Source organism: Pseudorca crassidens, chromosome 1 (genome assembly GCF_039906515.1).
Source record: "Pseudorca crassidens isolate mPseCra1 chromosome 1, mPseCra1.hap1, whole genome shotgun sequence".
Taxonomy (NCBI): Eukaryota; Metazoa; Chordata; class Mammalia; order Artiodactyla; family Delphinidae; genus Pseudorca; species Pseudorca crassidens.
This window is the reverse complement of record NC_090296.1, coordinates 13,362,884-13,379,714: the sequence shown is the minus strand read 5'-3', so window position 1 is coordinate 13,379,714 and position 16,831 is coordinate 13,362,884. Positions and strand designations below refer to the sequence as shown.

Here is a 16,831-nt window from a genome sequence, read left to right as displayed (position 1 = left end):
AAAAGGATAAGTGAATATAAAAGGTGTGTTGTTTTAGCTTCATGCCCTCCATAATATCAAATTTCTTACCAATTCCTGTCTTTTTTCCTCATCTGTTGCTTCATCTGTTAGCTGTGCAAACAAATCTGTCAGAAATTTTTCATCTTCCTGTGAAATCAAAGGATAAATTAATTATGCTAATAGTAACAGTGTAATATATTTTCAAAACGCTAATACAGAAGATATAAATCGCAATAACTGGAAAAGGGGAAGATGGTATTGGCAATGCTGTTTTTTAAAAGAGAAGGAAAAAACTATGAAAGGATAAATTGGGGATTTGTACAAAGATTATCCTTTATATTTCGGCAAGGCTCTATTTCTTAAGTCTAGTTAAGGGCCACATTATAAACACTTTAGGCTTTGCGGACTCCACCACAGCTACTCAATTCTGCTGTTATAGTAGGAAGCAGCCACAGGCAATGTCAATGAACAAGTATGGGTCTGTTCAGATAAAACTTTATTTACAAAAACAAACATGGTCTGTAGACCCATGATTTTCATAGGGTTTCATAATCTTTACTTTAGAAGTTAAGGTTCTACAACCACTCAAATAAAGATAAAACTTCCTTCATGTTTTAAAACCAGAAATGATTCAATTATGTAAAAAGCTAAATTCAGAACTTTTAAAGAAACATCTATTATTTGAAGCTATCCACCTACAGACATATAACAATAATTATTAAATTATTCTATGTTAAATTGTATTAAATTATTTTAGAAATGATTCAAAAGATCTCTCATAGGATACTCATCTGGGCATGTAAAAGTTAGAGTATAGAACTTGGAAATAACCTCATATGTTATCTTATCTTACCTCCTTATTTTATAATTGAGACAGATTAAGAAATTTACCCAATGCCCAATCACAGTTAGCAGGTAGGTGGTAGAGCCTTCCTGACTGCCTGTTCAATTTTTTGTCACTATTTTTAGTTAAGATTTTGTTTTAATTCCATACTACCTCAGCTAGTAGAAATAAATTCAACACTACATGCCCTACAGACATGCCTAAGTCTAAATGTATATATGTATGTGTGTATCTCCCACTAGTTTATAAACCCCTTATTCACTGCTGCAGGTACTCAAGAAACATTTTCTGTGACACCAAATTAGTTTGGCTATTCCACCTTTACTTTTTCTGCAGTGTACAAATAGGCCACACCTCAAATGGCATCCAATATCAAGATCCATCTCAGACATGATATATCCCACCAAATGGAAATCAAATGATTAAAAAAGATTCTCTGAACTTCTGTGAAGTACAGAGAATTAAGAAGGTTCAACAGTATTACAAAGAATCAGTCAACAGTAAGGGTTATGACTGTGTACAAGGTAAGAACCTGCTTTAATTACTCCTTGTCAAAAAATGTGTAAAACTCACCTTCCTTCATAGCAGCACTTTCAATATAAATGCTCAGCATCAAGAGAAACAGAAAGACCTACAGCACTGGCAGCCTGCATTTTACAGAGCGTATTGTAGGGAAACAAAGACTTAACAACTTGAAATTATTCATACTTAATGAGTAAAACTAGCATTTTACAGGTCTGAAGACCAAGAAAACAAAGAAGTGACAAATCCCTATATAACAAAATGAGAACCATGTGGAGCTGAAGAAAGGGATCAGCAGTGCTTAGGACTATCCAAGGAGACCAGAAATCAGAACTAGACCAGAACAGAGGATCTATTAGGTAGCTAGCAAAAACTAGTTCCTTAGCAAAGAACAAATGAAAATTGGTACCAGAACACCCTTCTTCTTCCATTATCAATCACAATACACTATGTCAAGGAATACTGTTGTACTTACCAGACTGTATTGCCTATGTTATTTGTCTGTCTTAAATGAATGGAAAACATGTCAAATTAATCAACGTGAACTGGACTTATCACTAGCTTCAGGAAAGCAGTTTTGGTAAAATTGACTTTTCTATCTAAATTCATATATATATATATATATATATATATATATATATATTAAGGTGATAAAACCAGGGTCACTGAAAATACAGCAATTTTCTAAAAAGGAATAGACAAAAATTAAATTTACTGTTTTACTCATAACATGTGCTACCAAGCAGCTCTAACTGACATTTATTTGCCTCTTTCTTAAATTCAAATCCAGGTTTCAAATAATTATTTTATTTGTAGATCTGAGGTAAGGTCTTACAATAGCTTTCAAATCATATCACACAGCTGTTATTGTTACAACATCTCGAGCATGAAGAAACAAAACACACAGGAAGTGTGCAACTCACAAATCTTTGCACTATGCAAACATATTTCAACTGGACTAGACTAATTCATGCACCATGGGATAAATTACTGAGAGATTCTCTGACTTTGGGGGTGTTAAAAATGCAGATTACCGGCCAGCTCAGACATTTGGATTGTGTGCTATGTGCAGAATCCAGGATGCATCCTAGGCAGTTCTGATGCAAGCACCCTAACACACCACACCCGAGAGACTGGGCATACTCTAAAAAGAAAATCTGGAGTTTAATAGGCAATTATTAATAGATACTTTAAAATAATACTCAGGAGTCTTGTATCATGTTCAATGCTTTATAGGCATGCATCTGATCTAATCTTCAGATGACCTTATAGGGTAGGTACTAATATCACCAACCTTAAGATCAGGAAGCTGAAGCTTTAAGAGATTAAGAAAGTTGCCCAAGCCACATAGCTATTAAGTGACAGGCAGAGCTGAAACTCATACTCTAGCCTAACCTCCCCACACTCTCATCCATTACAAAAGCATGCCTCTTGGTAGGGAGACATGCAGCTATAACTTGCCAACATCTGCTGTACCTCTAATAAATAATTACCTGGGAGTTGTATAAATGCTATAGAATTTGTATTCTATATTTAATGACATATTTCTTGGCTTCTCTTTTATTTTTCTTTCCTCTTCCAATCTATTCTGTTCTATGCATAACTGATAGATTAATATCCCTAAAATTCCACATTCAAGTGTTTCATTAAGATCCTTTTCCTATTTCTTCAAGCTAGATTTTTTTTTTTAAATTACATTTATCACCCCTAATCCAACACAACCTTCTGGTCCCACAGTATTATATATTATAATCTCTTGTAATATCACCAAAATACATACATTTAGACAAAAATTAAAAATTCAATTTGTGTGCCTAAAAGGAACAGAAAATTATTTCTGCTGAAGGCAATCAGTATCTTTTTAAGTAGGAAAAAAAAGAATGATCTAACTCACCTGTAACATACCAACAATTTCTACCTTATTGAAAAAGATAAAAGAGTGAAGTGTTGATAACATATTTTCTTCAAAGACTGAAGGGGTAGGTAGAACCATGTCTTGTATATACTGAACTCGGTATGTCTGATGAATTTTTTGTTTCAGCTCAGGATCTGATATGGGAATCACTTCTTTAAACTTGGCTGTTTTTGTTAGAAATTCCCTATGTTTTCGTGGTTGTGATAAAGCAGGATCATATTCTAAGCATCCAATGACGTCCATTATACATTCCTCAGAGAACATAACTTCAAAAAGAGCAGTTCGATTCAAGAGGAAGATGCCTTTGATAATTTCATACAAGTGGTGCAGTCCTTCAATATTTTCCAAATCCTCACACACATGAAAAAGCTCTAAGAGCTTTTTAATGTAACCCTCATTTTCCAGTGCTAGTGCAAGTTTTTCACGACGCAGGGGGGAAGGTAAAGATGATGCCACAAGTTCTGCAATTTCCTCAAGGCGACTTAATTCACAAGATGGCAATTCTAAACCTGGCGATGACATATCATCAAAACGCTCCTCTTCAGACTCATCTACAAGGTCCTGAGTGATGTCCACTGATGGGTCCTTTCCTTGAACCTAGTAAACAAGATTTATGATAGCTGACAAAGTATAATCAAAGCAAATCTAAATGGTATTCTTAGATACAAGAGATGTTATAAGAAAACTATTAATGGTAATTTTCAAGTTTAAGACTAGACAAACTTTAAGTCTTCAAACTTGACACCGGTGCTTTGTGACCACCTAGAGGGGTGGGATAGGTAGGGTGGGAGCGAGATGCAAGAGGGAGGGGATATGGGGATATATGTATAGCTGATTCACTTTGTGATACAGCAGAAACTAACACACCATTGTAAAGCAATTTATATTCCAATAAAGATGTTAAAAAAAAACAAAGCTCGACACAATTGCCTACTTTCCTGAACACATTTCTACACATTTCTACAAATAACATACACTTTCGATTTTAAGGAAGGAAGTTCAAAGTTCAGAAATGGAATAAGCTTTCTTGTAAGTACAAGGTTTGCCAGCAACAGAAACATTCTAAAGATCCACTAAACTAACTGTGACTGTGACTTACAGTGCCCTGCAGACGCATAACATATAGAGTGGTAAAACATCCACTCACGTTTTATATCCATGGCCTCTTTTCCAGCAGACCAGGGCAAATCTCAGAGACACTCCTAGCACTGTGCTCTGGTAGAGCCACAAAACTCTTCAAAGTTTAAGTAAAATTCAAACAAATACTGTGACCATAGAAAAAATATATAATTGTAAGCAATAAGAAAAATATTTAATATCAGTTAATTTAGAAACCAAGGGCCAAGAGCATTTACAAATTGGCTTTGGACCAAAGTAGGTCACTGATTTGGTATGAAAACGCTGGTTGGTAGCCCAAAATGATGATTAAGAAAAACTGAGTGGGAAACAAGTGCACCCACACAAAAATAAAACCACATAAAAAGTAACTGCGACCTATGTGTAGCAGAGCTATCCCCTAGGAATACCTGCTTAAAGTTAAGTAACCAAACCATGGAAGTTCTCCTTTCTACACACCCAAACCTATACCTCTCATGATCCCCTAGAAGCTCTAAAGTTTGTCATAAACCCCAACTGTATGTCAGTGTAGGGGCTCTAATTATAAAAAGATAACTTATACGTCTTCACAATTAAATACATTTTAAGGTAAAAGAAAATTTTTACAAAAGGTCAAAGACGTATTTTGGAATGAAATGAGTTTTGCTATCTTGGCCCTGTAATTTGAGACACTGCCACTAAACCAGCCCAAAAGGCCAAGATGAATGGCAAAGGGATGGAAAACTTAGGCCTTATATGAAATGACCAACAAACTTAAATTGCTTAGCATGGTTAAGAGATGTTGATGGATACTAGAAGGGAAGAAGTCCTGGACTAAGTCTAGAAAAATGCTGCAAGGCAATACCGTCTTGACCTTAACCCAGTGGGCAGCACCACTAAAAGGAGGCTAGGCACATTCACAGCTTTTACCTGGCATGGTCTCAAGTTGGCCCTGGATTTTTTTAAATTACGTAAGATCTCATCACAGCTTTAGACTCCTAGTATTCAAGCTATGGCTCTACCTATAGAAAAATGGTAGGGGTTTGTTTACAAAACCAATGATAAGGGATGAGAGCCCTTATTATAATGAAAAATGCCATCTTCTGGAGTTAATTTGCAAATACGAAGGCTGAACAGGTAATCAAAAAGACCTGTGTTTAGGAATTTGATCTTCTCAGGGAAACATGGTGAAACTGTAATAATCTGACAAATATGTTTCAGTCTTACTTTCAGAAGAGAAGCAATAGAAGAATGAAAATTTAAAAAGGAAAGTAGACTAAGCTAGAAGAGAGAGCTTTCCTTATGAGAAAGGATAAATCTCAGAAGTCAATCTGGACAGATATGAAGCAAATGAGAATGTGAAGATCATAAAGATATAAAAAGGAAAAAGAGATGCACCCAGACATAACTGCTATCAAGGAGAGTACTAGATAATGTGGAGATTTTTTAGTTGTTTCTAGATAAAAAAATGATGAGTTCAAGAAATAGAGAAACATAAGATCTCAGAGAACAAAATACAGTAAATTCCCTAAAATAAGCCAGGATCCAGAAATTAATTGAGAAGTACAGCCAGGATCATAAGAGTCATTGAGAAATGACATCTTGAACATAAACTATGTAAAAGTTGGGAGGGTAAGATCAGAAAGGAACAACAAAGTAGGCAGTGATTCCCAGGAAAGTTATTGTAGAGCAAAGTATACAAGTACTACTACTTGTGCCCCAAGAGAAAATGACGGAAAAATTTATGGTGTTACAGACTAAGGAGAAGCATAATAAAGCCCCAACAATTTTAAAGGAGAGCCAGGCATGACGGTTAACAGATTGAGTCCAGGTCTGAGTTAAATATTGACCCAATAAAAGATTGTGTCCAAGGTGGGACTGTTCATCTTAGAAAGGTGAAAGAGAACAAGATTTTTCTTAATAACGGGTGCTTTCAGCACCACCCTGAGCTCATTAATCTCTTCTCTTTCTATGGAAGAACTCCACATGACAAAAATCTAGAGGAACATGCTGTAAAAACAACTGTATGAGACAGAAAGCAAAGAAAACATGAAGAAAGCATAAAAACATGTTAGCTTTTCACATGTTAAGAGAAGGAAAGGGACAGCTTAACAGGCAGGTTAATTTATGAAAAACACAGCTAAGTAGAATTATATAGCAGAAATAAATCCTGCAAGTTAAGGAGAAACTGTGCCTCAAGAGCACTGTGGCTTCTCCTAAGTCAGTGGCTCTTAAACTTCAGGCTGCATCAGAATCACCTGAAGCAGGCGTTGACAAACGAGCCAAACCTGGACCACCACTTGTTTTTGTAAATAAAATTTTACTGGAAGAGAACGATGTCCATTTATTTATGTGTTATCTATAGCTACTTTCACAGTACAACAGCAGAACAGAATAGCTGTTAAACTGTATGGTCCACAAACCCTAAAATATTTACCATCTTGCCCTTTACAGAGAAAATCTGACTTAGAGGGCTTGTTAAAATAGAATTACTGGTACCTACTCATAGTTTCTGATTCAGCAGATCTGGGATGGGGGTCTCAGAATTTGCATTTCTAACAGATCCCAGGTCATGCTCATCCTGCTGGTCTGAGGACCACACCTTGAGAACCAATGAATTAAAGAATCTCCTGAAAGTTATTTATTCTCCAGATAAAATAAACATGAAGACAGAGAAAGCATCCTTAGGTTGTAATGGTCTAAATAAGTCCATAACAAGAACCAGTGGCTTTAGCCATCAGAGCGCATAAAAAATGACCATTCTCAAAAGACTGTGGAGATTTTATCACTAGACTGAGGTACTAGAACCATTAAGGAATTCCAGAATCAATTGAGAACATGCATGATGACACTGAAGAGACAGTCAAGAGCCATAAGAAGTTACTGAACAAGGGGTAACACGATCAGACTTGCATTTTTAAAAAGATCACTCCAGCTGTGGTACAGATTTGGGAATGAAAGCAATGAACCAGGCAAGCAATGATGGTGGCTTAGTAAACTAACAGCAATGAAAATGAAGATAAGTGAATGCATTTAAGACTTACAATTGAGGGACTGAATGGATATAGAAGATGAAGGAAGGATAAACACGTTTCTGGCTTCAGCAACTGGGTGGCATTTACTGAGATGAGAGAGATAGCTAGGAGAATGAACAAATCTCGGTGAGATTACGTTCAGTCTTAGACTATTAAATTTGAGATGCTAGTTAGCACTCATGGAGGAGCTCTCAAAAGCAGCTGGATATAAAACTCTGGAGTTCAGAAAAGGTCTGGGCTGGGTAGATTAATGTCAATAAACTGTACTTTCCTATAAATCAAGCTTTTTCACAGACAGCAGTGAATTTAGAAGATCTATATGAAATGTGTCTCTATTTAAAATTTGGGGCATTAGCATAAAGCACAGCAAAAAACAAAATGCTTAAAAAGAAAGCATGTTGATTTTCTGATTTTTAAAATTACCTGACATATTTTCTCCCAAATTTCATCACATCCAGCTTTTTCTTGAAAGCTAAGGGCCAAGTCATAATTTTCTGCTTCAGACCACACAATCAAAGTGTCCTTGAGAGAAAAGAAGTCTGAATGATTAACATATATTATCACAAACTACTTCAAAGTATAAGGCAAATGAACAAAGCAATAGGGAATTGAGAACGGTACTCATTTTTACTTTTTGTAACACTGATGTCAGTAATTTCCAATGCCTTTTTGCACTTCACTTTATCCAATCTATAAAATGAAAACATTCTCCTTAAGGAGAAGTTGAACCAATATACGAAAAGCACTACAAATTGAGCACATAATCTAAATATATCAAAAGATACAAACTAAACATTATATCAATCCTTTGCTTGCACATTAAGTTACATTTTATGCTCTAGTCAAAACGCTCAAAGAGGAAGTCCTGAGTATTCAGTAGCAAGGGCATGTCAGGAGGATGTGATTAATAAACATAGCTGCTCCTCCTCCTCTCTAACTTTCAGTATCAGGTGTTCTTTACCTGGGGCACTTGAGGCCCATGACGCCCTTGAAATTATTGGCTAAATTTGTAACGTGAGCATTTACCTGGACAGAGGTTTTTTAACTTTCACCAAAGTTCAAGAAGCAAGATGCTCCTACCACCTACCACCCTTTTATTCATTCATACCAATTTTTGTTTTTTTAATGATAGTTTAATAAACAGTTCAACAGTTTTTACTAAGATGTAATCTCAGCAAGACACTACAATTATAATACCGAGACCACTTTATATTTCCTGTAGTACAAATAGTCTGTATTCTACAATATGCATGGTATATTTATAGGGTCTAAGGTATCTTTTTGAAATTACTGACTATAAATAAACACATACACTGTTTCACAGCAATTAACCATTTCAAAAAAGAGCCTTCCAGAGGGATCTATGAATCACATTAAGAATTTGTGAATGGCACTAGGGAGAGTTACATTTGAAAACGAAGCCTAATGTAACAGCTACCATGTAGCCTTTTTCAAACTGGTCCAAAGAGACGAATTAGGAGTAGAAATTAGATGTGAACACAATATAAAGAAAAATAATTTAATCTAATAAGTAACTGAAAGGAGCCAAGCCAAGGCTGGCTGAGCATCTACTGAAATGATAAAAGCTCCTGTATTGAGGAGGAAACATGACTATATTTTAAGGTATCTTAAAAGATCTATGTAATTTCTAATACTTTTCAGTACCTCGTAAGGACACCACTTATTGTACACAAATGGGTCCCATGTTTAAAAATTTGTCTGCTAAATTGCATATTTACTCTGTTCAATTATTTAACTGTCAATCATGAGACCAATAGTCTCTTACTGAACTAAAGTGATGCCAGCCAGAAGTAAATAAACAATCCTCTGATTAGGCTGTGCAGCATTACTAAGAGGATAAATCCGCAAATCTTACTCAGAATTCTAAAAAAGAGCTCAAAGACCCCTTTTTATTATCTTCAAGAACTTCAAGAGATCATAGATCCCAGGCAAGCAATCTGTTCCAGTGACTGAGTAGCTGTTCCAGCTCAAAATAATTTACATTAACATTGTAAGATCAACATGTCAGAAATTAGTCAGTTGGCCTCAGTTTCGTCTTTAAATAAATGGGATCATACTGTTTTGAAAACCAGTAATAAGGTAAGATCTATTGGAAGAAGTCTAAAACCACTATCACATTAGTAATAAGGTAAGTTTAAGACAATTGTAAGCAACAACTCTGTTATAATGTATATTCAGAATCATTTGGAGGCTTAAATCAGGGCACAGATAGAAATACGCTCTTAGTTATCCATTTGACAAATTCATAAGTTTGAAAATTTTTAGGAATTACTCTTCTGTTTTCCTTGAAGAGCCTAATTTTCACCAAATCATCCTGCTTGCTTATCATCCAACAGCCTATAGGTTAAGACATATAGATTTGTTCATTCATCCTCAAAAGAGACTTGATCTTTTTTTTTCTTAGGATGTGCTTTTACTCTTCAGCTGACTGAAAACTCAAAACGTTAATTTATGTATAGAATATCAAAACCAAATAATACTCTAGTCTCCAGCCATTGCAATCTAACCTGAGGGTTTTCTTAAGAACACCAAATGCAACAAAGTGTATTTAACAGACCACTGAACCATCAAGAAAATATTTCATATTGTACCAATACCTGTTGGACAAATAAATCACCGTTATATAAATTTAGGAGTAAATATCCGATTTCCTAGGTACTATCTGTGTGACCTCAAGCAAGCCACAATCTTTAGGCATCATCTTATGTGCAAAATAAAACTAACTTGCCTCTAGTAGTATTTTAATAGTCAATGATGAAGCAAAGCACTTTATAATTTATAAAGTTATATATTTATATATTTATAAAGTAATATAAATGTGTTGGTAGTGTATTTTAAGTTATTTTATATCTGCATCTTCAGGGCAGTGAGGGAACTGATACTGATTTCATTGGCTTTGTAAAGCACTCAGTATTATCTACATGGGTATATTCTGAAATAAATACCAATTTTGATGACAGTGCTTGCAAGTATTAAGTGAGAGATTTACTTTCAGATATCTCTTGCATCAGAAGGGTACAAGAAAGAGAGTGTACTCAAATTGAAAGTTCTTAAAAAACTCACATCATTATAAGGTCCCAGTCAGGCTATATAAGAAATCAGATTCGTATTTATACTGAGTTGCTGTATAGAGATATGAATGTTCCTCCTGCACTAGCATTTACAACAGTGAAGGAAGGAGTTTCTACCATTTAGTTGTGTTAGTAGCTGATTATTCCATCAGTGGTCACTTTTTAAATTCTCTTTAGGTAGAAACAAGAAAACTGTGTCGTTTTAGGTTTTAACTTTTGAGAATAAGGCTCAGTTAGTCAAATATCTAGAACTTAGCTTAACTTGAAGCAAGTTTTTCTTTAATTTAAAATGACTGCTTTATATATACAGAGATTGGTAGAACTGGATTTTAGAATTAGACTGGCAAAGCATCTTATAATCTACTCCAAAATTTTCATTGTAAGGAATCAGATGGCAAATTTTCATTTAATCACCAAATCGAGAGGATAATATGCAAGATAAAGAACATCTTCAAAATTTTACCTGTTGTTTCTGGTATGCAGTATTAGGATTTATTTTGGACTCTAAAAGTAGAGAACCTAGGAAAGAGGAAAAAGAAAAAACAAACACATTCCATTATGTAACTGTAAAGCAGCAAAATTATATTCCCTTACATACACACACATTTCCTTTTTTGAAGGACTGATGCACATACAACTTCAGTTGAGGAAATATTATTTTAAAACAATACAAATTTAAATATAATAGCCTGTAACCTAAGAAATGCTTGCTTTATACATGTTTACTTTTAACAAAACAGACACGATCATCTAAAGAGCGAGCACTAGATGGTAAGAGAAATCTAACAACTCCTGGGCAGCAGAAGGTAGTGAAACAGCACAGTGTGAAGCCAGATGATCTGGGATTAAATCTCTAATATACAGTATTATTAGAGAAATAACTTAAAACATGCAAATAAGCATTATAAATAAAATCTGGTCTCTCTCAAGACTGAAAATAAGAATTCACTGGTAAAAGTCTGAAAACATCAAGGATATGATCCATTGCCCAAGTACATCCCCACATTATGATTCACCTTCAGAAAGTCTTATATTTCTGTTTAATACAGAAATCACACTTCTCCATCTTCAAATTATCAATTTACTTCTCAGAATAAGCTAATTTGCACATTTCTGTTTTTCCCCGGCAGTATCGTAAGACTCAAGGTATTAGAAAATAACTACTGCTTTGTGACAAAGAGCAAAATAATAATAAAAAATTTTATTTAAGTATAGTTGATTTACAATGTTGTGTTAAATTTCTACTGTACAACCAAGTGATTCAGTTATACATATATATATATATATATATATATACACACACACACACATTTTTCATATTCTTTTCCATTATGGTTTAATCACAGGATACTGAATATAGTTCCCTGTGCTATACAGTAGGACCTTGTTGTTTATCCATTCTGTATGTAATAGTTTGTACCTGCTAACCCCAAACTCCCAATCCATTCCCTCATTCCCTCCCCTACCCCATCTCCCCCTTGGCAACCACAAGTCTGTTCTCTATATCTGTTAGTCTGTTTGTTTCATAGATAAGTTCATTTGTGTCATATTTTAGATTCCACATATAAGTGATATCATATGGTATTTGTCTTTCTCTGTCGGACTTACTTCACTTGGTCAATCCATGTTGCTGCAAATGGCATTGTTTCACTCTTTTTTTACAGCTGAGTAGTATTCCATTGTACACAGGTACCACATCTTTATACATTCACCGGTCGATGGACAGGTTGTTTCCATGTCTTGGCTATTGTAAACAGTGCTGCTATGCACACTGGGGGGCATGTATCCTTTCAAATTAGTTTTCTGCAGCTATATGCCCAGGAGTGGGATTGCAGGATCATATGGCAACTCTGTTTTTAGTTTTTTAAGGAACCTCCATACTGTCTTCCATAGTGGCTGTATCAATTTACATTCCCACCAACAGTGCAGGAGGGTTCCCTTTTCTCCACATCCTCTCCAGCATTTGTTATTTGTAGACTTTTTAATCATGGCCATTCTGACTGCTGTGAGGTGGTACCTCATTGTAGTTTTTATTTGCATTTCTCTAATAATTAGCAATGTTGAGCATCTTTTCATGTGCCTGTTGGCCATCTGTATGTCTCCACAAAAAGCAAATTTTAAGACTAAATGTATACCTCTCCCCTCCTCAACCAATTCCAGTTTAAAGCCAAGTTCTGACCCAAAATACTTGAGAAAAAGCATTTCCTCTGCAGCTGTCTCTCATCCAAAGCTTTCAACTCTTCTCATATTACATTAAACAGTTGCTTTATCCATTCCAAATAGTGGCTAGACACTTGAGAAAAGGGCACTCTTAACATTTCCAAATTTGACTAGTTTTGCCTTTATGTTAAAATTTGTTTACTAAGTTTATGATACTGCCCCGTGTTAGTAATTTACTGATCATTCACTACCATGGGCTGGTAATGATGCTCAGTGATATTGAATATATATAGTAAAATACCAGCATTTGCCAAGCTGCAGTGACTTAATTTGCAAACACCTTGTGCACAAGAAAGCTTCCCACTTTACTTGAATCTTTCCAGTGTATAGCACAGGTGAACTGCTTAACCCAAAATCTGTCTCTTACCCTTTCTGTACTTAAGGTAACTAAACAGTCTCCCTATTTTCTCCACCTGTACTCCCAACACCCCATTTCTTTAAGCTCTTTTCTTTTTACTATTTTTGGCTCACTGAGGTTCAGACAAATATTCTCACATTCTGGAGGAAGCCTGATTACTCTTCTTCCCATTTTTCCAACTTTTGCCACAATAATCAAAATAAATTTTCCAGTGCCCCTTAATTTTCTTTATGCACAATCAACGAATTTTTATTTCGGTAATTACTAAGAGCTGTCTAGTGATATATTTATAAGAAGAAAAAGCAGCAAGCAAACGAACTCAATGTCTAGAGTCCCTTAAAAGTATTAAAATTTCCAACTATCTCTGTAAATATTCTTTCACTGTTTGTTGTTTAATTACTAGAACAAAAATTGCACCCTATTATTTCCCAATGAAATCACAAAGTATGTCAAGTACATTATGGATCAAACTTTTAAAAGATGAGTCATGGCATATAATCATATTCAAAACATGTTTCTATGAGAAAATACATTCCAAAAACCCTACTTTGAAATATATCATGTCCTCAAAAAACAATCAATCCGCAGAAAACTACATAAATAATAGAGTGAAACAAATGGATTACTTTATAACATATTTCAGAAGATGCAAGAGATCTAATGTCATAGAACCAAACTAAGTAAGTAATGCCACCTTAAAAGTCAAACTGCACAAAAGCACAAAGGAAAAAAATCAGACATCATTGATAAATGATGGTAACTGGACATAATCAAAATTAAAAACAAAAATAAAAAATGCTACAAACAATACCATTAAGAATGTGAAAAGAACCCACAGAATGTGCAAAATTATTTGGAAATCATATATCTGATAAGGGACTTGCATCCAGAACTCTTACAACTCAATAATAAAAAGATAACCCAATTTAAAAATGGGCAATGGATCCGAGTAGATATTTCCCCAAAGAAGATATACAAATGGAAAATAAACATGAAAAGAAGCTCACCACCTTTAGTCATTAGGGAAATGCGAACCAAAACCACAAAAAGATAACCATTTTACACCAGCTAGGAAGCCTATAATCAAAGACACACAATGACGTGAGCTGGCAACCATGTGGAGAAATTGGAACCCTCATACATTTTTCTTGTAGGTATATAAAAAGGCATCCACTTTGGAAAAATTTGGCAGTTCCTCAAAAAGAGAGTTACGGGCAATTCCACTCCTAGGTACATACAAGAGAAACAAAAACATTTGCCCACACAAATTTGTGTACACACAGCAAAAAAGTGGAAACAATCCAAATGTCCAAAAACTGATGAATGGGTAAATAAAATGAAAGACTATTCGGCTATACAAAGATATGAAGTTCTGATCCATGCTGTAACTGAACCTTGAAAACGTAAGTTAAAGAAGCCAGTTACAAAGAACCACATGTTTTAGGACTGCATTTATATGAATGGTCCAGAATTTGCAAATTTAGAGGATTTGTAGATTAGTGGCTGTTTAGGACTGCGAGGAAGGGGGAACAAATGGGTAGTGATTGCTAATGGGTACACGATTTCTTTTAGAGGACAAAATGGTCTCTCATTGTGGTGATGGTTGCATAACGCTGTGAATATACTAGACAATACGGAACTATATACACTTTGAATGAGATGGCATGTGAATTCTGTTAAAAAAAAGCTAAAGTGTAAATATTCATACAATGGAATATCATACAGCAATGTTAATGCATGAACCAAATATATGTAAATGCAAAAATGTATATGAACCTTACAAACATAAATGAAAGAAGCCTCAGACAAAAGTATATACCATAAGTCCATTTACATGATGTTCAAAAAGTGGCAAAAATTAATCTATGGTGTTAGAAGTTAGGTTGTTGAGGGGAAGGGGAGAGATAGTGACTGAAGAGAGACATGAAGCAGGTTTCCGGAGTGCTGGTTATGTTGTTTCTTCGTCTTTGTGCTGGTTATTTTGTGAAAAATTCATGAAGCTGAATACTTAAGATTTGTGTACCTTTTTGATGTATTATACTTTAAAAGTTTTTTTTTTTTTTTTTTAAGTTTAAGAGAAGGGGTAAAATGACACACAGCATAGGGGCTGGAGCTATCACTTCAAGTTGTGATTTCAAGAAACACACACCTGGGACTTCCCTGGTGGTGCAGTGGTTAAGAATCTGCCTGCCAATGCAGGTGATACAGGTTCAATTCCTGGCCCGGGAAGATCCCACATGCTGCAGAGCAACTAAGCCCGTGCGCCACAACTACTGAGCCTGCGCTCTAGAGCCCGTGCTCTGCAACAAGAGAAGCCATGGCAATAAGAAGCACGCACACTCCAACGAAGACCCAACACAGCCAAAAATAAATAATTTAAAAATAAAACAAAAAACCCCACACACCTGACTTGGCAACTGCTAAAACAAAACACCAACACCAACTATTATTTTTTGAGTACAAGTTTTTTTGCCTTTTTTTTTTTTTGCATTTGTTTCAAAACTCAGTAGTGTTACAGTGTTAGGATGACTAAAAAGGAAAAATCAATCACAAATTCAAAGTATGAAGTGTTCCCTTCCGAAATGCTGGTGAAAACAAGAATAAGCACATACTAGAAGCTTCTGGTAAGTTTTTCTTTTTCCTAGGCCATTCAAGATGTCAGGGGGAAGCATCTCTCCTGAAACCATTTCAGCCATATCCAATGGTTTTAGTCTAAGATATAACTTTAGGAAGTCCAGCTCTGGTCCCCAAATACCATGTTCCCCAAGATGTCAGTAGGCTGTAGAGGCTCGAATATGGGAAACAGCCTTTTAACTGGGGGGCTAAGTAAGATAATAATGAAAAGACACATTTCTAGTTTTATTCCTAGTCCATCTATTAGGTTCCCCACTCCCATCTCATACTTTCTACTGAATAAAATTATAAGCACTTATCCAATCAACTGAAAAAGATCCAGCTGAGTGTTAATATGCATTTACACAATCCTTCCCCCCAACAAGTTTATTTGTTATCAATTGCTACAGCTACAGTACTGGGAACAGTAGTTCCATCCCAGTAATAAGTGGGTATGGAAGGGGATGTAGAGTTCAACTATAGGTGTGAGGCATTTATCATGGTAGCAGAGATAACAAGGGGAGAAATGAGGAAAATATTCCTTAATAGGAGACCTTAAATGACATCAAGGGAGGTAAAGTTCTCATTAAGGGGAACACAATGCTTTTGATAATGGGTAGACCCAGTATATCTTAGTAACTGAAACACATACGTAAAACAGCCCCCCACCCCAATTTATTTGAGGAACACATTCATCCTATCCAATGAAATAGATGCCTTTATCCTCCAAGAGGAATTCATTCTCACCCCCACCCCCCACCATGACACCATCTCCTCACACATCTGAGAAAGACACTCACACAGACAAGAGAAAGACAAGCCTACATAGCAAACCCCAATATCAAGACTTGAGAAAGGTCTTCCCACTTCCCACCTGAATGACTGGGAAGGAAATATGGAAACACAAAAATCGAGAGATTGATGTAGCTAAGGGGAATGCATCAATACATGTAATTAAGTTTGTCACTGCAGAATCTATCATTCAGACCACTAGCAAAATCAGCCACGCTCAGGTGAACTAAATACTCCTGCACAGCAAATGCTTGTCAGAGTCCATCCCCAAGATTCTGACAGGCGTGCAAGGCCATATTTGCACATATACTTCTTCAAAAAATAAAGAGGGTCCTTAATTCTCAT

At 35.5% G+C, this 16,831-nt stretch overlaps 1 protein-coding gene across 3 annotated transcripts in view; it reads right to left on the bottom strand.

Moving 5' to 3' along the window:
- Nucleotides 1–16,831, bottom strand: part of PPP4R3A (protein phosphatase 4 regulatory subunit 3A) — a 38,561-nt gene that overhangs the window by 14,393 nt on the left and 7,337 nt on the right. For all 3 annotated transcript variants that reach the window (XM_067727638.1, XM_067727631.1, XM_067727648.1), the window contains exons 2-5: nucleotides 10,967–11,022; nucleotides 7,835–7,933; nucleotides 3,261–3,878; nucleotides 70–147 (exon numbers count right to left, since the gene is read on the bottom strand). In XM_067727638.1, the coding sequence (XP_067583739.1) occupies nucleotides 70–147; nucleotides 3,261–3,878; nucleotides 7,835–7,933; nucleotides 10,967–11,022 (851 nt within the window). The remainder of the gene's footprint in view (nucleotides 1–69; nucleotides 148–3,260; nucleotides 3,879–7,834; nucleotides 7,934–10,966; nucleotides 11,023–16,831) is intronic.